Genomic DNA, 20,963 nt, shown 5'->3' on the forward strand with positions numbered 1-20,963 from the left:
CCTCCCCCCCTCCCCCCCCCCCCCCGCTCCCCTTCCCGCAGTTGAAATCGAGAGTCAACACAGCCACAGCAACAAGGAAATCAATCAGAAAAACAAATGGATAAGACCTCTAGCGGAGAAGCACAACTGAAATTGAGGCTTTGCAAGCGCTGCAAACACCACTACTCCCCTTCTTCCAACATTCCTACATCTTGCCGCTTTCACCCTTCATTCTTCGTCTGCCGCCGCCACGACGATCAGAAAAGGTATCCTTTCTCCTTTCCATCTCAACGCATCTACCTTCGTTTCTTTCAATACCTTGATTTTAGTTGGTAGTATATAGAACAACGACCTTTCTCTTTCAATAATTAATGATTTCTGGGTCTTAAGATTGACGATAATGTCAAAGTGAAAAGCTTTTCACAGATGGGATATGATGACTTCTAGATTTGCAATTACTGTGATTGGTTTTGTGGCTTAGGTGGAATTACCACACAAATTTACCTGCCTTAGTTTTTGGAGGATTAGTTTTGGATTCAGGATAGCATTCCCTCATGCACTATGCCCCTAGATTAAGAGGGCAGGAAATTTGGTTCTTTTACCTTTTCTAATCAGAAATTCTGTTCAGTTGTCTTTTTTCTTTTCTATTTAGATGAATATCTTGCTCATTAGAATAATTTTTTTATGAGAAGAGCTGTGCATGCCTGTTCATGAGCATATGGAGTGCAGTTATCAGAGTGCTGGCGCTTAAGATATGGCGAGGCCTTATTAGGCTTTCGCGTAAATTCTTTATGAATTGACAATCGATTTGTTTGTTCAGACACTAATTTTATGTTATACTGCTGTAAGCATGAATTTGTTGCATACCTTTGTTTGCAGATATTGCATTTTCCGGAATCATATAACCCTTCAAGTCTTTACCACATCTTCCATGTATCTTGTCTAACTGGAGCCCTGCTTGTCAAGTTCATATGGATTAGGGACTAAATCTATTGCTGATGAATGTTACATTTAAACTAAGAAAAATCATGATATGGCTATTTTTTGATGATTTAGTCTTTGATACATGGATGTTTGATCTTATTTGTACCTCAAAATAGGTAGTTTCTACTATTCTAATATTGGTACATACCTGCACATCACTGTCGCCTATAAGGTCAAGACTAAATATATATTTGAATTTCTCTCTTATTGGTATGCTGCTAAACAGTGTATTTATTTCTTTGAAGGTACTACGAATTGGGGCCTGATGATCCCACTTATGCTGCCAAATTTTATGATTGTTGTGGTGCAGAGGATGTGGAGGCACCTGGCTGTACTACCAGTTTTCATATTTCATATGATGAAGAATAAACAAGGATCACACCCCATGATAACTCGACATTGGAGATGCCAATGGTTGTGATTGTCCAGGCATAATTTATTTCATGGTGTAGATCAGGTAGAGTTATTTCATTGTTTCTTTGTGAATGTGAAAGTGAGGAGTGATCTTTACACCCTCCTTCTAGTTAGCTAAGTCTCGAGATCATATAGTGAACCCTGATGAGCAGGTGAAATTGGAGAGACTACTTGTTCACACATATAGGTTTTTCAGTAGCAAGCCTAGGAATAAATGTTATGTGGTCGTGATCAAGTTTGACAGAGGAAGATGCTGTCAGTTTGTATGGGTTTGGGGGATAATGGTTGTCTTACTGTTGCCCCATCTTTGCGATCTCCATATGGTGCTACTACACCTGCCATCTGCATATTCACTGTATTAAGGCTACATATACAGCCTGAAGCCCTTTGAATCTTGTCTTGTATTTATTTTACATATGATGCTAATTTTCCGCATCTGGCAAGTCCATTTATTATGTTGTATTGACTATTGAGTGTGATCAATTACTGGTCTCTGATATGTTTAGTGAACCAGGAGTTGGTCTGCTCTTATTATGCTTGCTCCTGTGTCTTGATCCAAACACAATAAGGTAATCAATCAATTGTCTGGTTTACTTAATGATTGCTTGTAACCCCTATGAAATTTGACTTGACTTTAGATTCTTTGCTCTGCGATAAGTTGCAATGACGGAGACTGATTTTCAAACCCAATCCAGATCAATTAATGATGAACATGCTATGCCCATAGAATTAATTAAAGGGTGTGAAGAACAAAAAGGACATAATTTTCTCTTTAATTGGTGGGCAACTCCCGAAGACCAAAATTTATTTGGAGTGTGATGAAAGATTTGTAGGAGGAGAAAAAAGTGGGAACACTAAAATGTGGGGTGATCAAATCTTAATATAACGGCAGTAGCGGTAGCAGCGCAGTGAGTGTAAAGTAAGCTAGGAAGAACGGCGGGTTTAGTTTCCCCGTGAACAGCAGGGAGCGACCAAACTCAACTCGCTCTCGGACTAAAAGTGATGTGGGTTCTATATATACATTCATTCATTAACTCCTTTTAAGTTTACTACACTACACGCACATGTTGCTCAACTTGTTGAGACTGAGAAGAGAGACGGGACTTGTGTTAAAAACTTGGTTTAAGAGCAATTAATGGAGCCATAAACAGAGCTGAGAATTATTGGGAAAATAATGAATGCTCTGGTCTTTGAGTACATACAGTTCTATAATGTGCAGTGTAGGTGGAGATGAGATGAGCTTGTGAGAACAAAAAAACAAGAAAATTGATTAAAGTTTCTCTTTTTCTTGGGTGGTCATTTTCACCTTTATGCTGCTGAGTGCTGGCAGTGGGCAGTAGCTAGATTCACACCTCTTTCTTTCTTGCTTTCTTGGTGTGTGGAGACACATAAAAGTTTTACCAAGACCACCTTCTTTAACCTTTAGATGGTGATACTGATACTGATGGCCATTTTTGTAAATTCCCTTCTGCAAAAAGCGCATAGAGAGAGAGAGAGAGAGAAGAAAATAGAAAGGAAGGAGCATCACTTGTGTTGTACTTATGGCCACTCTGGAGACATGACCACACCCTCACCCTCACCAACCCAAAATCTTTTTTTTCTTCGTTCCTTAAATTCTTCATTTTCTGTCTATTTATCCAAAACAACACGCACAGCTAGACGGATAATGCCAGCATTTTAGTACTTCCATTGGAGGAATTACAGCTACTATCCCCTGCTGCAAAACATACTTGCTTTCCGTCATGTCTGCCAAATCCAAGTAAGTCTCCTACTATACTGCTCCTGTGAATGGGGTGGATCTGATGTGGGGATTTGTTCTTCTTCATGTTTTTTAATTTGGTTTTAACAGATTCTATCTACTATTTTGGTTCATGATCAGATATGTTTTAGTTAGGATCTCACTTCGATAAGCAGCGGTTTCCACTGGATGGGTTCTGTCAAATTGTTTCTTTTTGTCCCGTCTTGTATATTTATGCTAATCATTGTTAATTTGGGCTCCTTCTGTTGTATGACTGACTATGCTGGTTTCCTCATCTCTGGAATTCCACATACTTTCCTTTTTTCCATTACCTTGTTGGATGAGTGAAAAATGCTTCAATATACAGGTCTAATTCCACCGAAGGATTCTTCTGTGTTTGGCTTTAGACCGTTTTTGTTAAGTTACATTTCACGCCTTATATGTGCAATGCCAATGGGTGTGTTTCCTACATGATCTTGCATTTGCCTGCTTTAGTTAGAAAATGGGCTCTGATAATTAAGGTTTTCTGCTTTTATAGATCTGCTTTATCTGGAACGCCCAACACTAAACCATCGCCACCACCTCCTCGAGTCAGCAAGTCGAGCAGGGGAGTGTCTAAGTCTGGTGCTGATTCAACTTCTTCCTCACAAATGGCCGGCTTTTCAGTTGATCGATCTCCAAAATCTGTTACTCCAAAGCCTACTTTGGATCGGCCATCTTCCAAGCTCAGCACCACGCCTGATGTAAGTTTAAGCTAATGTCCTCTCCTGTATGGTTGCTTTTTCGAATGAGTAGTTGTTGAAAAGTGCAAATGTTGGAACAAGAAGCTTATGCAGATTCTTTTTTTCATTAGCACACTTTATCCTGTAATGGAGGAGCATAGTGTTTTAAGATCTGCATTGTATGTTGATGATGATTTTTGTTCTTTCCAGAAAAAGTCCACTCGCATTCTGAAACCCTCAGAACTTCAGGCACAGTTATGCACAGTTCAGGAAGACCTGAAGAAGGCCAATGAGAAGTTGGTTTTGGTTGAGAAAGAAAAATCAAAGGCTCTCGATGAACTAAATGAAGCCCAGATATTGTTTGAGGAGGCAAATGAGAAGCTCAGAGAGGCTTTGGTGGCTCAGAAGCGAGCAGAAGAAAATTCTGAAATTGAAAAGTTCCGAGCAGTTGAGATGGAGCAAGCGGGGATTGAAGCAGCTCAGAGGAAGGAAGAGGAATGGCACAAAGAGCTGGAAGCAGTGAGAAACCAGCATGCGCTGGATGTGGCTGCTCTACTATCCACCACTATTGAACTTCAGAAGGTGAAGCAAGAACTAGCAATGACATGTGACGCAAAAAACCAGGCCCTAAGCCACGCTGATGATGCAACAAGAATAGCTGAGATTCAAGCAGAAAAGGTCGAAGCTCTTTCTGCCGAATTGGTTCACTTGAAAGGTGCGCTTGATTCCAGGGTCAAAGAAGAGACAATTGAGAACAATAAATTAGTATCAGAGTTAAAATTGGAGATAAATTCTCTGAAAGAACAGCTTGAAAAGGTGAATTTTTTTGAGGGGGTATTGGCAGAAAAAGAGGCTACTTTAGAGCAACTTAATGTTGATTTGGAGGCAGCAAAAATGGCCGAATGTTATGCACAAAAATTGGTGGAAGAGTTGCATGAAAGAGCTGATGAATTAACATCTCAGGCTGAGCTAGCAAAGAGATTGAAGAAATCTGCATCAGAAACGCTCGAATCAGTTATGAAACAGCTGGAAGAAAGCAACAATTCATTGCATAATGCAGAATCTGAGATTGCAGTACTTAAGGAGAAGGTCGGATTGCTGGAAATCTCAATTGGGAGGCAGAAAGAGGATCTAGATGAATCAGAATGTTGCCTCAAACTAGCTAAAGAAGAAGGTACTCAAATGGTGAAGAAGATAGAATTGCTTAAGTCTGAGCTTGAAACTGTAAAAGAAGAGAAAACTCTTGCATTGAACAATGAGAAGCTGGCAGCTGCCAGTAAACAAACTCTGTTGGAGGAAAAGAACAAGCTCATCAGTGAGTTGGAATCATCCAGAGAAGAAGAAGAAAAAAGCAAGAAGGCATTAGAAAGTCTAGCATCAGCCTTACACGAAGTTTCTTCAGAAGCAAGAGATGCAAAAGAAAAGCTATTTTCTGTTCAAGTTGAGCTTGAAAACTATGAAACACGAATAGAAGATCTGAGAATGGTTATGAAAGCAACAAATGAGAAGTATGAAAGCATGCTTGACAATGCAAAACAAGAAATTGATGCTCTCACTCATTCAATTGGACAGTCAAAGCACGATTACCAGAATTTGAAGGCTGAGTTGGAACAAAAGGAGCTTCATTTGATGACCTCTTTGAAAAGATCTGAAGAAGAGAATTCTTCTATGGAAAATGAGATAAATAGGCTGGTTAATTTACTAAAACAGGCAGAAGAAGAAGCTAGGGCATTGAGGGAGGAGGGAGATCATTGGAAACAATCTTTTAAGGAAGCTGAATCGGAGTTGATTTACCTAAAGGAAGACCTCAGTGAAGTGAAGGCCGAGAACATGAGATTAAAAGAGGGCTTGATGGAGAGAGAAAATGAATGGCAGAATATTCTTCTCGAGAATGAGGAGCTGCGGAAAAAGGATTCAGCTTCTCTGGAGAAGGTTGAGGAGTTATCTAAATTGCTTGAAGAAGCTTTGGCCAAGAAGCATGGGGAGGAAAATGGTGAGGGGACGGATAGCGAAAAGGACTATGACATGCTCCCAAAGGTGGTGGAGTTTACTGAACAAAATGGCACTGGAGAAGTGAAGCCTAAGGTGGAGCTTCAATCTCAATCAAGGGAGCTACCTGTAAAAGAGGAGGCTGTTGTTGAAGTTAGTGATGTTTGTAGCAATGAGTCCGTTCATGAAGCTCCTGAAGTGGAGAATTCAAATGAGAGAGTAAAAGATGGTGAGGCAAATGAAAAGGATAATGCAGATGCAGCGGAAGTTGATATTAAAATGTGGGAAAGCTGCAAGATTGATGAGAAAGAGTTGTTGTCGGGGGAGCAGCAATCGTTTGAGGATGAAGTGGAGTCGGGTGGTGATGTGAATGAGCAAGCGAATGGGCTGGCGTCAACAGAAAATGTGGAAAATGGTGGAAGCTCGCCAACCAAGTCGGAGAGTCAGAGGAAGAAGAAGCCTTTGCTACGCAAGTTTGGGAGCCTACTGAAGAAGAAGGGTAGTAGTAGTAGTAGTAGCAATCACAAGTAATGGGGGACATGGACATCCATCCATCCATTGACTGTGTTTTCTATGGTAGGAGGAGGGGTATATATAGTGAAACTTGATTGCTTCAGTATCTATCTGTATGGTTTTGCTCATGGATTCACTGTCAGTGGTGTTTGCTATATTAATCACATATCAATATCATCATCCCGCACCCCCATATATATATATATATATATATATATAGGTATCTTAAGACCAAAAGACTTCTCCGTGGTTGTGGTTGAGGCTGTCACTGAATTTGTATTCTCAAACTTTGTCTTTTTATATTTTTTTATCTAACTAAGCTCACTATACCTGAATTTTGTTCTTTTTTAATAATAGTTATATTTTATTAATTGAAATTCAATATGGTCTAAAGCAATGACAATGGGAAATTCTGATTTTGTGTTGAATCAGACTTCAGGTAAAAATGATTATTTCAGGGTTGAATAATATTTTTTGATCTCTATCACTACTTCAATTGTAAATATTTTTAATTTAACCATAAACAAATTTAATTATTTACACTCTCATTTTCACAACCTTCAAATTTATTCCAATTCCATACTCAGGAGTTAGGATTCTATTAGGAGGAATTAATGGAAAGTTGAGGGTAAGAATTGAATTGTTGAAATAGTTGAAGCATTAAAATAAATTCAAAGGTAAAAGCAAAAGAATTCCAACTGAATGTGCAGAAAGTTTTCCCATTTCACAAGAGAGAGAGAGAGAGAGATGCAGAAGAAGAGGCTTAAGCATTAAGATTTCAGAACCATATAAAAGTTTACTGCTTCACATTATTTGTGGTTTATTCAAGAAAAGTTAAACAGTTTCAAAGCTAAGGATGTGGGCTGAGCTGATATGTGGTCTGCTTCTTTACCGCTTGGTCAAGCGCTTCTTTTGCGAAGACGACGCCCACCTCAATCTCCATTCCTCCAACTTCAATTTCCTCTTCGCCTCCGCCAAAAGGTTTATTCTTTACTCTTTTCTCCTTCTAATACCATCCATAATTCTTGTTCCTTTTCTTTGGTCTGTGTAATTTGAATTATGGTGATTACAGGTTGGAAAAGCTTTATCGAGGATCCAAAGTTTACGTTGGCCTCCAAATTCCAGACCCTGATTCTGCTTCTCGCCAGAATATTGATCTTGTTCTCGTCACTGACCAGTAAATTTCTTTTTGTTCCCACCCTTTCTACGACTCATTTTGTCTCTTTTCTTATGACACGCTATTGCATCTTCAATAAGCTGATAAGTTACTTAAGTGCTGAAAAGCGAAACCCTTTTGTTGGTCCTTGAAATGTTTTAAAAGAATTGAACAATGATGGTTGGATTTGTATTTCTTGTTGTGCCGCATGATTTTCTGTAGGGAGGCTGTGGTGATTTCCGTAAGGAATGTATCAGGATTTGTGTCCATTGATAAAGATGGTAATTGGGCGTGCACCAATGCAAAGAACCACAAAACTGAGCATATCCCCAACCCTGTAAGTTGCTTCTTCTCTTTGCTGATTGAGACGTGCTATTTACCATCCATATGTCTGTGATTTTTGCTGCCCCTCTGTTAGTAAAAATGTCTAAACACTTGTGCAACAGCATAAGCATAAAGTTAACTGACCTGCGCGCCATTTAGGGATTAGCATGAAATGCATACTTTTCCATGTATAGAATAGGGTCCTAAGATTTATCTAGAAGTACATTTTGATTTCCAAATGAGGCTGCAAGGTGAACTTGTGCACTTTCACCAATTATTTTCCCTCTCATGCTCCACCCTTTCCATCTATCCAAATAGCTGTCAAGCACAATATACCTCAGTTGAGGTTAAAGAAGTTGCACATAGATAGGGCATCTTAGAATAGATAATACGTTTACTTCTCGAAGGTGATGACTCTCTAGGTGTATGTTTGCCAAGAACGGTCCCCTTCGCTATCTTGAGTTTCATCTATTGTTGTTTGCTTGCCAAGATTCTCTCTCTCGTTGTTATGTCTAACACCATTGTACAAAATTTCTGCAATTCAGGTAGCTGAAACCAAAAAATTAGTCTCCATCCTTGAAGATTATCTTGAGCAAAGGGGAGTTGCTCTCCCAGAAGGATATTTGTCTTATAAGGTCATATGTCCTAACCCAGACTTTAGGTATGCGTTTCTTTCTGTTATGTTTACTATGTTTTTTGAAGTCCGTGTTTCTTTCTTCTCTTTTTTCTTCATGACACAGTACATGTTGGTTTTTGTTTCATGGTGTGCCTGCACTGCTTTTCTATCCAGTAAGACATCATATCCTGCTTTGGGGTTTTTCTATGAATGTTAAAAGATTGAGAGTGGTTGGATTTGAGTTAAAATTAACATTTGGAGAATTTCTGGGACTCCTCCAGTACTGGTTTTCTGGGCATTTCAGAATGTTGTAATTCTCCCTAATATTATCTGATGCTGAGTAGATTCAGTACCATAAAAGAGTTTTTTTTTTGGAGAAATTGAGTGCTTATTGAGATGTGTGCTTATGCTGGTGTTGTTTGCCGGTCAAGGAGGAGCATGTAAAACAAGCAGCTAAGAAAATTTAGTAATTGGCATGCACATAAAGCTCTGATATATGGAATGAACCTTCATGGAAGGATTAATGTGCCATATAACATTTGCTGACACTTCACATTATATTGAACAATTCACATTGTACCTTAACTATAGAAAATTATAGATCAATTATTTCCCCTGCTTTGGTAGCATTGTAATATGCTATTCATGTCTTCCAATTTTTTCTCATGTTTTAATTCTGTTGTTCTTGTTGCAGGTCCATTCATTTGGACTCTTTTCCACCTGAGGTTATTACCTACGATCAGTGGACCCAATTAAAACCCGAGCAAAGAAGTTTGTATTCTGGATGGATCAAAGGTGCACTTCTTGGTGGAAAGAAGAAAATGCAGGAGTCATTTTGTGAGAAGCTGAATTCTGTTCTCAGCACCGCTCCAATTTGGGATAGGTCGGTTACTCTGTCACTTTTGTGTTTATGTCACTACTTCATGTTCTAATCACTTTTCATGAACTTAGATGAGGAAGAAGCATTTGGTACAATGTCGAGGATTATGTTAAATTGAGATTATGCATTTTGCCTTCGGTCTTTAGAACAAATGATGAAGTAGTACATTACAATTTTCAAAGTTAGAAATGATTGATAATGTGAAAAACTAGATGTTCGGTGAGAGTGAACTGCAGTTGGGGGTATCAACAGTCAATAAAGAAGGAAATTGTGATGTATTATCATCTCCAAATTCCGTATGCCAATCGGACCCTTTGGATTTGTCATGAATGCTAGACAAATACTTATATCTATAAACCTTTTCCTTGAGGAGACTGTATGTCATCTTGTCAGAATGATAAAGTTGGTCTAATATAATGCAGGTTAGAGCTCAAAGGCAACAAGTGTATTTTAGGTGAATTTATTGAATTCAAAGGCAGACAGGATGACCTTCAGGCTTTAAGAAAGATCAAAAGATCCAAAGTGAGTCGCCTGACTGTCCAGAAGATGAGCATTTTTGGTTTTGGTAATGCTTCTATAACTTCTCCTACTTTCCAGTTTGACATGTTAAATTATGAAGTAACTATTTGGTCTATATTTTAATATTGAGTGAGTATTTTGTTGTACACTTACTTGCAGCTCATTCGACAGTCCAACTTTTGTGTGCTCCTCGTGATTATCGAGTTGAAGGACCTTCGTGGTCTTCACAGTTGGAAGAAGTCACTGTTAGATCAAGCACAGAGGTAGTTTTCCAGCCACAGAATTCCACAAAATCATGCAAGTATAAGCTTTCTTCAGTTATTTCCTTGTCGATGAGTGCTTGAGGGTGTATAGTAGCCACATCCAAGCAGCGGTTTGTGTGGAACAGTCAGCAGTTCTGTGGTCATTGAATTTTATGGTTGTTGATATGTAGAGTAGGAGTTAATAATTATCAACTGCTGAGTTAGACTGCCAGAATTCAATCCTAGCTTGTCCAAGTTAGGTGGGGAAGGTACTTATAACTAAATCTTATTACTCAGCGTTCTGGTCAACTTCTCCAATTTGATAAAAATAATTGATGTAGATAGATCAAATGTGAAAGAGAATGGGAGCTGTTAGGCAGGGAGCAGACGTCGTTTCATGGGGGGTTCTGGGTCATCATAGCCAGCTTAACCAAAATTAAGTTAAGCTGATGTTCTAGCAGTTTAAAGGAACATGAATCATTATTGGCACATTAAAGAATGTAATGTAGTTTAGAACAACAAAATACATCCCCTCGGGCTCAGGGTTGGAGCAGTGTGGGTTGAGTTCATTGTAAAGAATAATCCTAAGGCATAAATTATTCTACACTAATTGCTTGGTTCAAAGAATGAGGCATGGCATATTACATCCACATATTTCTCTACTAAAAGAAGAGGGAGTGGGGAGTATTCGTTTCCAGTCAAGATGCATTGCATGTGGAGTGCATCATGTGGGACAGGACACAATCAATGGTTGAGCAGCACTTGCGGAGGTGGAGACTCTGCTTCCCACTCCACTTGGACTCCACTCTGAAAATGTACCATAAGCTTGCTCAACTTATCATTGCTGATTCTTTGCTGGTAAACTCTGTTATCGCTTTCCATGCTGCTGCTCCTGCAAATTGATGCATCACCCTTCAAATACAAATATATATATATATATAAATCAATACTAACTCGGACAGAGTAGTTAGTTACATTTGTGGGTGTGAGTGGGGTGATGACGAGGATGGCAAGAGGCTTGTTGCCAGCTTGAGGACGTCTTTGGTGGAATTGATGGTGCGATTAAAGCATAGGTATCGACCATAGGAAGAGGGGTCCTCGAACACACAAATGTGAGCGTCCACCAAGAATTTGAGGTCTACCGTCACAAGCACACCATCTCTATACATTTCGGCAGCCCCCAACAGGTAGGGGTCTTTAATGCTCAGATCCGGACTCATCAACAGCCCTCCATTTATGGACACCATGTTCACCCCTCTGTCCATTGCCAATGCCCAGGCTGTCTTCTCCGCCACCGTCTTTGATGCTCCATGCCATAACTGCATCCACCCGTCCATACACTCACAATCACCCCTTAATTACATCTAAAAATAATTGTTACCTACTTGTAAAAATATGTTTTTTTCCGTTTATCTTTAATACCTTAAACTTTTTACAAAAGTTAGCATCGCTCCAGTTTCTTTCATCAACATGGGACGGCGATGAGAGGGCATCAGGCTGGCTATCCCTCCAGATGATAGCCGTGGCCGACGATGTAAAGATCACCTTGTCAATGGTCTCCGTCTGTGCACACGCTTCCAACACATTATGTGCTGCTCTTACTTCCAGTTCACCCATCAATTCCTGCACCATATACAGTCCATGCATGAGTGTCTATATTAATTATAAGAATTGCAATTTCTAGCAATCTGGGAAACACATCATATGCATCTCTTTTACACCTCAAACTGTCTGTCGCATGACTCTCCCTAACTTCCCTTTCCTCCCCCCCCCCCCCCCCCCCCCCCCCCCTCTCTCATCTGCTTCCGCATTCAGATGATTGCCTTAATTGTACTACCACGGTTAGTTTGTTGGGGATACGACAAGTAATCTTTAATTCTTGAAAAGCATATGGAGCAGTTGCAAAGTTAAGTGAAGCAGAAACTGGATTATTACGGAGAAGAGAAGCATGAAGTCAATATTTGCCAGCTAGCTAGTCTGCCCTACTGAATCCCAGAACCATAAATGAGCACTAGCTATAGCCAGGGGGAAATCATGATTCCAGCTAGCTAATTAGATTGGTGTATTGTATTCACATCAGCGTGTTTATTGAAGAGAGGAAAGGAGAAAATTTAGGTAGAGCGGCTGCGCGAGGAATGAGGAATATGAGTAGTAAGTGATAGGAAATTAAACTCATTTATGAGCTAATAGCTGGACCTGGCTGGAAGAAAATTCAAGAAAAAGAGGCTAAACTAGCTAGTGGGTCCACTTAGTTTTGGTTTTTGGGGGTTAAAGGATTGTAGTAGAAAGTAATGCTAATGATGATGAATGATTACATCATAGGTGGGGTGGTCGGATGGGAGCTCGAAGGAGTAAAACAAGGCAGAGCAACCCTTGAGTGCGTCCATTATGCTGTGATAGTCAAGTGGGTCGGCCTGGAACACTCTCAGCTTCAGCTGCTTCTTCTCACTACTCTTGTAGCACTGCACTAATTCTTCTGCAAATTGAAATTGGGAGTGGTTAGTGGTGAGATGATTAATAGAAAATGATATAGAGGAATTGAGGAAACTGCGGGAAAATAGATAGTACCAGGGTTGTGGAGGGCGGCGTGGACGGTGTAGCCTGCGTGCAAAAGGCGGTGGAGTAGGGCTGAGCCTAGGCGGCCTCCTGCATCCATAACACAAACTGTCTTGGAGGAGGAGGAAGGGTCCCATAGAGCAGCCGCCGGTGCCATTTTCGAACACAGAGAGACAGACGGAGAGCGTTAGCTATGTGCGTGTATGTTTGTGCTGCGTTGTGTGGCTGGTGGTTGTCCTTTTGTAGTATTTAAAGAGAGAAAGGGGGGGTTGTAACTTGAAAGCATTCAAAGAGTGTGTGATTAGCGGGCGGATGGTTGGGAAGGTGGTAGTTAGGCCCAGAGCCGTCACCCTCACCCTCAGGGTAAAATACATTAAAAACAATATTAATAAAGATAATGGATAATAAGCAGGAAAATTCAAAGGTTGAGGAAGAGGGTTTATTAATGATTGGTTGAGATTATGTATATTACTTGCGTAGATACTTATATGTTCTTTGTGGGGTCGGGGTAGAAAGTGAGACGTGTGTTGTGGGTGCGAGGGGGTAGAAAGACAAACATGTGTGCTGTGGGTGACAGGGAGATGACGATGATGATAGCAGGAATAATACAGAAATAAGATCTAGCTTTTCTTAACCCTTTTCCAGTTCCAGTTCAACTAACCCCTTCCCTTTCAATTCCCCGATTTATCATTTCGCATAGCATATAAATAAGATCATGTTGAATTATATTAGGTGGTCCGAGATGGAACATTTCTTTTCACTTGGATGCCCATATTTCTACTCAGACAAACCCACCACACCCCACAAAACCCACCCCCATCCAATTCCAATACAAATAACAAATACCTTCTCTCTTTCATTTACAAATTTACATGCAACTTTCTTCATTTCCTATTATACTTTGTCACAACCCCCCATCACTTTCCTACGTTTCATCTTTTATAAAATATAACATAATCTCTAAAATTTCCAAGTCAAAAACACATACTTTCGATTAAACAATCACAAGGCCATCATCAATCTGCGGACCCTAAACTCAAATCTATTGTGTATTACGCTCGTGTTGATATAGGCGCTGCAGCGCTTATGTAAGCCACCTTTGTCTTTTTCTGTTTCCTATCTTGGGATTTATGCGATTTCCTCTTCTTTCTTGACATATCTTTAGTTTCCATCTTATCCTGCTCTGATGACCTCTCTTCTTCTTCAGCCTGCCTTGACTCTGTCTCCTTCTTTTCGGGTTCAATAACAGACATTCCTGTCAGGGCATAGTCCAAAAGGTATGTGCTTCTTTCCAACCTATCTATTCTACTAAAATGCCTTTGTGAATATGGAATAAGCCCTTCAAGCACTTCTCCCATACCCTTCATCTGTAAAACAACAATTCATCATATGAAATTTCATTATGCGTAACCAAGTCAAAGAGCAAGCTAACAGAGCCACCCCGCAAGTACCTCAACAATCTCTGTAGGAGGAAGGATGCTAAATACACGATACAGCACGCATTGTGCAGTATGACACAGTTTTGGTTTTGTATTCCATTCTCTTATATATTCCAAAAGTAGATGAAGCTCCTCCTTTCCAAGTGGAGTAAGAGCCTTTTCAATCTCAACATTCGCATCCGTCCTCCTGTAAAGATCTCAAAGTTGAACCCAACAATTTACAAAGGTAACAAGCTTCAATTGCTGCAATAAGAACACCATCTCACCTGCCAAGCTCACTAAATAACTCAAAAAGTTTGTGTGGTCTACGAAGTTCAAATGCAAGTTGGATGGCTCTAGTGTAGTCAGCATCTAATACAGCATTTTCTAGTTCTTGCCCTCTCAAGACGCCTTCCTCCTGCACCAGTATTATGTTAATGTGACAGGCTATCCCTGAAGAACACAATAATAGATTCCGAGAGCTCTACTATCACTCAAAAAACAGAAACTCAAAAGAACAAAATATAAAACAAACCTAAACAGGTGAGACACAAAGCTCATCATTTAAAACAAAACTGTTCACGGGAATGTCACATGTTGCATGCGTGCATGTATGTCTCAAATTAAAACAGAAAGTGTGTCCGTGTAGCCAGATGACAATACTGCGCCCGACACGTTTTATTGGTACCAAGAAAATAAATTCAGACTGATAATGAGATGCCTCACTTCTTTGCGAAAGGCTTCCTCTTTATCTGCAGCTGTAGAGTCGTGCCACAAATTGATAACTGCATCACCACCACCTGTTGCAAGCATTTCCGTCTGCTTTCCAATAGCCAGCGCCCATATCTGCAGAACAGAGTATAAGCAGAGGAAAATACACTGATCTAGGACTAGGGACTAGATAACATTGGATGATGATAAACAATTTTCAAATTGATTCTTAGAAATCTGATTAACACATAAACATAGTATTTATACGACACTACAACTTCAAAGAAAATTTGGGATCAACAAGTTATCAGTATCTAAATAGTGGTAGCTCAATATTTTACCATTTAACAGCATAAACAAAATGCAAAGAGGTATTGAATCTAAACGCTTAAGCTAGACAAGGGCAATTTAGTATTTGATGTCTCCACCACAATCTGTGTAGGCCAAATCATTTTTTAAGGCCATGCACGTTGAGTTCTATTTAATCATTGGTTGGTGAGACTTGAATCAAGGATCTCCCATTGAACGAACTCTAATCATATAGTCCAACTGCCCCATCAGAAGCTAAGCTACTAGAAATGACAAGCATTTAACATTCAATGTTAGATAAAAAAAAGGCCCATCAAGATACATAGTTATCCATCACCTTGTCTTCATGCTGATCATAAGTAGCCAGGCACTCGTTGGTCTTGACAGTCCACAGTTTCACCAAGCCATCAGCACCTAATAATGGAATCAAATCTATTAGGTCCAAAAGTTAAATACATCAAAGAAATCAAAGCAGGTCAGAGATTAACAGGCTAAATTACCACAAGAAACAAACTGAGTCCCCCGCGTAACAAATGAAGCCCTAATGACACTTGATGTGTGCCCTTCAAATGTCTTTAGACAAGAACCATCAGAGATTGCCCATATTTTAATTGTCTTATCACCGGAGGCTGTAATGACACATTGGTCCACTGGAGAAAACTCCACAGACCAAATTCCCCTCTTATGTCCTTTAAGCACAACCATAGAAACGAGGTCCGGGAGCCTCCATATGCATGCCGTGCGGTCCTGAATATTGGTGGATTAAAGAAAGCTTAATGGATAACTCGCAAGACATAACCTGTAACTCGCCGTCATAGTTTTATCTCTTTATATTTCGCCTTCTCAGATTGGTCAGCAATTGCCTAGTGGTAGATGTTGCAATAGCAACTGAACACAAGTGGTTTGTAATTCACTCACCTGGGAGCCACTGCAAACAAGGCTATCATTGGGGGCAATAGCGACCGAGTTTATATCTTTGTCATGGGCTGCTACTACGGCCTTTGCTTTCAAGCTGTAAACTTCTTCAATGTCATCTGAAATTCCATCTAAGCTCCACACTTTCAGGGTACGATCACTGAGCACATATAACCAAAAGAGAATTTTCAGAGACAGATGATGTTATCACCAAGAAGAAATAATAGCGTAAGTTACAAGTCAATTATCAGTGCCTCCAAGATCATACAGGTAAGAAACTTTCTCCACGTCAGATACCCAGAGAAACAAACATATTAAAGTGATTACAAACAAAGACACCTCTAGTTTCTGAAATTCTGATAAACTTACCTGCTGGCACTGACAAAGAAGTTGCGGTTTTTCTTTGAGAAGGCAACAGCACCAACAGCTCCCATGTGACCTATGCCAACTCCAATGCAGCGTCTGCTACGGGATTCCCACAATCTGACCTGTGAAGATAATATAATTAGATCTAAACAAGAAATCTTAAAAACAAGAATGCACATGCAGTAATAACTCTGGCTGAAGCTGAAATCAATACTAAAAACAGATATCTACAAACAAAAGAGAGCACCACTGTATCAGCGTATAACTCACAGTGTTGTCTTTGCTTCCTGTAACAATGAGTGAGTTTCCAGAACTTGGCACACAGGTATCAAGGCATAGAACTACATCAGTATGGCCAGTCAATACGTACGAACATGACATTGATGCCAGGTCGTATACTCGTACCTACAAGTATATGAAACAAAATAAAGCTCAAGCTTATAAAAAAATAAAAACACAATCAACAAAAATAATTGAAACACACTGACATATAGTTAGCTGAAGGGTTCCCTAATCATAAATTAGGTCATAGCATATCAACAGATGCTATGTTGGAAAATCAATCAATGTTTATTTCTCACTGAATTATACATGAATTCTGACAAGATTCATATGATTCACAACAGATTACCTGTTCAACACTTGTAGCAACTGCAAGGAATTTTTCTTCTTCACCCAGAAACTTCATATCTGCAATCTCTTCATTATATCCAATAAGCCTTTTTCGCAGCACCAAGTTCAGACTGTGATCAGCATCTTTCGCCAAATCATAGATAAGAAACTGCTGATCAGCTGTAGCGCAGAGCAACCCTTGGCCTAATGGCAGCATCACAGCAGAGGTAAAACCTCTTTTGACCTCTTCTTTGTCTGAGCTGACAGTCAAATCTGAAGATTTCTGCTCAAACAGGAGCACCGCCCTGTTTGCAGAGAAATTATTACTAATATTTATTGAAACGCCAGGAAAGGATGAACATACAGACTTCTCAATTAAGAGATGGTTATAATGATTAGGGCCAAATAGTTCGGCCACCCATTAACTGAATTCATGATGGCGCAACTCCAAAAGAGTTTATCTCAGAAAATGCAGGAAGGGTCAGAGAACTATGTACTCTACCTAAATGTAACACACTCTCTCACTTGATGAAAATTTTGAAGTATTTGAGAACTAAAGATGACCTACCCATCTGAACTCCATATCCTCACAATCCCTCGTTCACCAACTGTTATAAATTGAATAAATGATGAACTGATCTTCTTCTTCCCATGTTTCTGAGTAAATGATGACAAACATGAAGAAAAAGGGGATGCTGAATCAAATAAGCACACAGCTTCTAGCGCCTCATATGTTGGCACAGTAGTCACACAGCTGTAATCATGTAGGTTCCATATATTTACCACCTGAAATGGCATTCAATATTAGCATGTGGCTGATATAGTAAAATATATATCAATGTGAGTATATATATATATTACAGGAAAAATGAAGGACAAACTAACAAGTTGTTGTCTAGAACTAGCACTTCCAGCGTGTCAAACAATGTTGGCACGCAACTTTAGTGACTACATTTTACATATTACTCCGGATGGTACAGATTTTTACACATAGACAAACTCAAGTTCTGTCCGATGACCCCACAAGTGAAAAGTGTATTCAACTTTAAGCTCACTGCAATTAAATTCTTTTTGCCCTGATCTTGTATATTGTTTTGTCAGTAATCAGAGGAACATATGCACAGTGGAACACTTGGAAGGGTACCTTATCTCGTCCGGCAGTGAGCAAGGTCCATCCGTCTTCAGATATAGCCATGGAAGTAACTGTTGATTGATGCTTTTCTAGTGTGGCAACACACTTTTTGCTTGTAAGACTCCACACCCTAACAGTGGCATCATCACCACCTGAGAAAAGCTGTAAATAATGAAAAACTCTAAGCTTAATTCAAACTAAATTTCCCAGCAATGATTGGCAACTGAAGAATGAAAAAATAAAAACACATTGAGCAATGCTTTTCTTTTCAGGTAAAAGAACTCACAATCAACCGATTTGGGTCAGGGTGGAAAAGAATAGTGGTGACCACCCCTTTATGCCCCTTGAAATAATGGGTACAGAAGCCTCCATCCACATCCCAAACCTGCACTTTCTTATCAGCTCCTGCTGTTGCCAGCAATCCTCCTGATGCGTGACAAGCCATTCGCATGACTGGCCCCTCATGCCCCTATGGGAGTAGAAAACTTTTCAGTAGGAAAAAAGAAAAAGAAAAAGAAATATATATGACTAAACAAAGATATGAGGCAGTGGTTTGGAAGCACAGAAGTGAGGTGAGGCAATTTGAAGATGGAAAAGAACCAAGTCAAAAAATTTGGAAAGAAATATTTGTAATTCCAATTGGAAAGGGTCAAGTCCTTAATAAGTGATGGAATGAAAATATGATTATTAGAGTAAAGAAAAAAAGAACCTTCCAGGAGCGGAGGCATTTGAGGGAAGAGAGATCCCAGACACGAATTTGGCGGGTGTGGCTGGCGGAGAAGAGAAAGTGGTCATCAGGGGTTAGAAGAAGGGCGGTAACAGGCTCAGAATCGCCTTGAATGGTGGATTTGATGGAGGCGTTGGAGGAATCAACGATGTTGATGGTGTCGGCGCATGCGCAGACGAGGAAAGAGGCGTCAGAGGAGAGGGCGTAGGGGCCACCGGAATAGAATTGGCGGAGGGACTGAACGCAAGTGTAGTTGGTCTTGAGAGAAAGAGCGGAGGCCATGAAGACAAGTGAGGTTTAGGGTTTAGGACTTGAATGAGGAGGGGGAGCACATACTTAAATAATAAAATATAAAAATGATTATTTCAAAAAATAAAATTAATTATGGATTGAAAATTGCCTTTTTATTTTTGTATAAACAAGAAATTGAAGAGATGACAGAGAATAAGGAATAGAGGAGAGGAGAGGCTACTCCCTACTCCCTACTGCTTTTGTAATAATCACAAGACATTCCCTTTTTTCTTTCTTTCTCATATTCCATTTCTCCTTCTTCTTCTTCTTCTTCTCTCCGATGTCTGACTCTGACCAAAAAGGCCAAGCCGGCAGCAGCAGCAGCCGCCCCCCATACCGCATCGCTTACGCTCTCTCACCCAAGAAAGTTGAGAGCTTCATTCAGCCCTCCCTCCTCCACCTCACCCACCAACGTGGTATTCACCTCTTTCCCCTCCACCTCTCCAAACCCTTACTTGATCAACCCCCCTTCGATTGTCTCATTCACAAACTCTCCCACCCTGATTGGATCCATCAATTGCTCCTCTTCCTCTCCCACCATCCCCACATCCCTGTTATCGATCATCCCCACGACATCCACCGCCTCCACAATCGTATTACAATGCTCCAAGTTGTCAACCACCTCAATCTCACTTCTACCCAACTCTCACTTTCTATTCCCAACCAGCTTTTCCTCGACACTCCTCAATCCTTACTCCACACCCTCGCTTCTAAACACATCCAATTTCCACTCATTGCTAAGCCTCTCCTCGCCGATGGAACCGCCGCCTCTCATCAAATGTCCTTGGTTTTTAATGAGGAGGGTCTGCGAGCCTTGAGCTTAAACCCCCCCTTTGTGTTGCAGGAGTTTGTCAACCATGGAGGCGTCATTTTCAAAGTTTACGTGGCCGGTCGCCACATTCAGTGTGTCAAGAGGAAGTCATTGCCCGACATTTCTGAGGACAAATTGGGTGTCTCCGAGAATTTGTTGCCGTTTTCCCAGATATCTAATCTCACTGCTCAGGAACAGACTGATCAAAGTGTTGCCAAGCTAATGGAGGAGGCTGAGTTGCCCCCCTCCAGTTTTGTGAATGAAGTAGCTACTCAATTGAGGCAGGCGTTGAACTTGAACCTGTTTAACTTTGATATGATAAGGGATAGTAAGGTGGGAGGCAGATTTCTTGTGATTGATATTAATTACTTTCCAGGTTATGCAAAGATGCCGGATTATGAGACAATTTTGACTGATTTTTTCCTTGACATAGTGCAACAGAATCAGAGTGAGGTTTCTAATAACTGTGAGTCAGTAGTGTAGCTGAACCGTTCTGGCACTCTTGGTTAAACCTTATGACCAGACAGTATGGGATAATAACACTGACAATTTCCATTGGGTTCATCTTGGTTGATGGCGTGCCCAAATCTGCCTCAAGTTTTCAAGATAGAAGGTGACTCATGTGATTAACACATGTTCAGACAATCCCCTCACCAGAAGCTGATTGTATGTCTTCACATTCTGCAGAACTTGGTCCTTTTACTGTTTTTGAATTCAAGACCGCAATAAAAGCAACATGTTTTCATGCCCGCATAAGGGTAAATTGCTAAAGTTGTCGGCTGTTGATGCTTTGTAACCCCGCTCCAATTCATAATTTGGTTGCCTTTTTTTCAATTCGAGACTTTGGGTTTGTAATACTTACTAACTTCAATATTTCAAGCTGTTCCTTGTTAAATTATTCATCTCAGTTGTTGCCATTTTAAGTATAATTATGGTGGTAAACCGTAGAAGTGGTTCTTATTCCAAGATATTTAGGAGGAATTGCTTTCCTTAGCATTCTAATGGGGGTGCTAGTTTGTCCAGGTTTTCTGGCAATGTA

The 20,963-nt window shown here is 40.2% G+C and overlaps 6 protein-coding genes across 7 annotated transcripts; 4 read left to right on the forward strand and 2 right to left on the reverse strand.

Moving 5' to 3' along the window:
* On the forward strand, positions 26–1,976 carry LOC105160200. Its single transcript, XM_011077470.2, has 2 exons — positions 26–245; positions 1,209–1,976. The coding sequence occupies exons 1-2, from the start codon at positions 97–99 to the stop codon at positions 1,330–1,332; spliced, it is 273 nt and encodes a 90-aa protein (XP_011075772.1). The 5' UTR covers positions 26–96; the 3' UTR covers positions 1,333–1,976.
* LOC105160201 (WEB family protein At3g02930, chloroplastic) lies at positions 2,948–6,674 on the forward strand (the record flags this gene model as incomplete). Its single annotated transcript, XM_011077472.2, is given in 3 exon segments — positions 2,948–3,136; positions 3,654–3,858; positions 4,048–6,674. Coding segments are annotated over 3 exon segments (2,532 nt in total). The 3' UTR covers positions 6,358–6,674.
* Positions 6,957–10,876, forward strand: LOC105160203. Its single transcript, XM_011077475.2, has 7 exons — positions 6,957–7,320; positions 7,412–7,516; positions 7,718–7,832; positions 8,365–8,480; positions 9,130–9,318; positions 9,738–9,880; positions 9,994–10,876. The coding sequence occupies exons 1-7, from the start codon at positions 7,196–7,198 to the stop codon at positions 10,176–10,178; spliced, it is 978 nt and encodes a 325-aa protein (XP_011075777.1). The 5' UTR covers positions 6,957–7,195; the 3' UTR covers positions 10,179–10,876.
* Positions 10,563–12,813, reverse strand: LOC105160202 (cinnamoyl-CoA reductase-like SNL6). The gene is made up of 5 exons (XM_011077474.2): positions 12,645–12,813; positions 12,392–12,552; positions 11,499–11,699; positions 11,052–11,395; positions 10,563–10,968 (listed from the first exon to the last, which is right to left on the reverse strand). The coding sequence occupies exons 1-5, from the start codon at positions 12,787–12,789 to the stop codon at positions 10,821–10,823; spliced, it is 999 nt and encodes a 332-aa protein (XP_011075776.1). The 5' UTR covers positions 12,790–12,813; the 3' UTR covers positions 10,563–10,820.
* LOC105160204 (transducin beta-like protein 3) lies at positions 13,500–19,187 on the reverse strand. Its single transcript, XM_011077476.2, has 14 exons — positions 18,805–19,187; positions 18,382–18,564; positions 18,108–18,257; positions 17,532–17,749; positions 16,983–17,268; positions 16,622–16,756; positions 16,355–16,473; positions 15,989–16,145; positions 15,571–15,817; positions 15,408–15,484; positions 14,777–14,896; positions 14,338–14,468; positions 14,084–14,258; positions 13,500–13,999 (listed from the first exon to the last, which is right to left on the reverse strand). The coding sequence occupies exons 1-14, from the start codon at positions 19,102–19,104 to the stop codon at positions 13,685–13,687; spliced, it is 2,613 nt and encodes an 870-aa protein (XP_011075778.1). The 5' UTR covers positions 19,105–19,187; the 3' UTR covers positions 13,500–13,684.
* Positions 19,283–20,819, forward strand: LOC105160205 (inositol-tetrakisphosphate 1-kinase 1). Of its 2 annotated transcripts, none has more exons than XM_011077477.2 (2): positions 19,283–20,257; positions 20,358–20,819. In XM_011077477.2, exons 1-2 carry the CDS (start codon positions 19,394–19,396, stop codon positions 20,400–20,402), a joined length of 909 nt encoding a protein of 302 aa, XP_011075779.1. In that variant the 5' UTR covers positions 19,283–19,393; the 3' UTR covers positions 20,403–20,819. The 2 variants fall into 2 exon arrangements, with proteins under 2 accessions (XP_011075779.1, XP_020548903.1); XM_020693244.1 differs by having other exon boundaries at positions 20,366–20,819.

This window comes from Sesamum indicum, linkage group LG4 (genome assembly GCF_000512975.1).
Source record: "Sesamum indicum cultivar Zhongzhi No. 13 linkage group LG4, S_indicum_v1.0, whole genome shotgun sequence".
NCBI lineage: Eukaryota > Viridiplantae > Streptophyta > Magnoliopsida > Lamiales > Pedaliaceae > Sesamum > Sesamum indicum.

Bases quoted from the DNA above. Each gene is read 5' to 3' on its own strand.
- LOC105160204 (XM_011077476.2), bottom strand. From the start codon at position 19,104: ATGGCCTCCGCTCTTTCTCTCAAGACCAACTACACTTGCGTTCAGTCC. The intron at 18,565-18,804 runs GTTCTTTTTTTC...CTACTCCCATAG, and splicing joins AATGCCTCCGCTCCTGGAAG to GGGCATGAGGGGCCAGTCAT. The intron at 15,818-15,988 runs GTGAGTGAATTA...ACCAATATTCAG, and splicing joins TTGTTTGCAGTGGCTCCCAG to GACCGCACGGCATGCATATG.
- LOC105160202 (XM_011077474.2), bottom strand. From the start codon at position 12,789: ATGGCACCGGCGGCTGCTCTATGGGACCCTTCCTCCTCCTCCAAGACA. The intron at 12,553-12,644 runs GTACTATCTATT...TTCAATTTGCAG, and splicing joins CGCCGCCCTCCACAACCCTG to AAGAATTAGTGCAGTGCTAC. The intron at 11,700-12,391 runs GTAATCATTCAT...TATATGGTGCAG, and splicing joins CCGACCACCCCACCTATGAT to GAATTGATGGGTGAACTGGA.
- LOC105160203 (XM_011077475.2), top strand. From the start codon at position 7,196: ATGTGGGCTGAGCTGATATGTGGTCTGCTTCTTTACCGCTTGGTCAAG. The intron at 7,517-7,717 runs GTAAATTTCTTT...GATTTTCTGTAG, and splicing joins CTTGTTCTCGTCACTGACCA to GGAGGCTGTGGTGATTTCCG. The intron at 8,481-9,129 runs GTATGCGTTTCT...TTCTTGTTGCAG, and splicing joins TGTCCTAACCCAGACTTTAG to GTCCATTCATTTGGACTCTT.
- LOC105160205 (XM_011077477.2), top strand. From the start codon at position 19,394: ATGTCTGACTCTGACCAAAAAGGCCAAGCCGGCAGCAGCAGCAGCCGC. The intron at 20,258-20,357 runs GTGGGAGGCAGA...TCCTTGACATAG, and splicing joins ATATGATAAGGGATAGTAAG to TGCAACAGAATCAGAGTGAG.
- LOC105160200 (XM_011077470.2), top strand. From the start codon at position 97: ATGGATAAGACCTCTAGCGGAGAAGCACAACTGAAATTGAGGCTTTGC. The intron at 246-1,208 runs GTATCCTTTCTC...ATTTCTTTGAAG, and splicing joins CGCCACGACGATCAGAAAAG to GTACTACGAATTGGGGCCTG.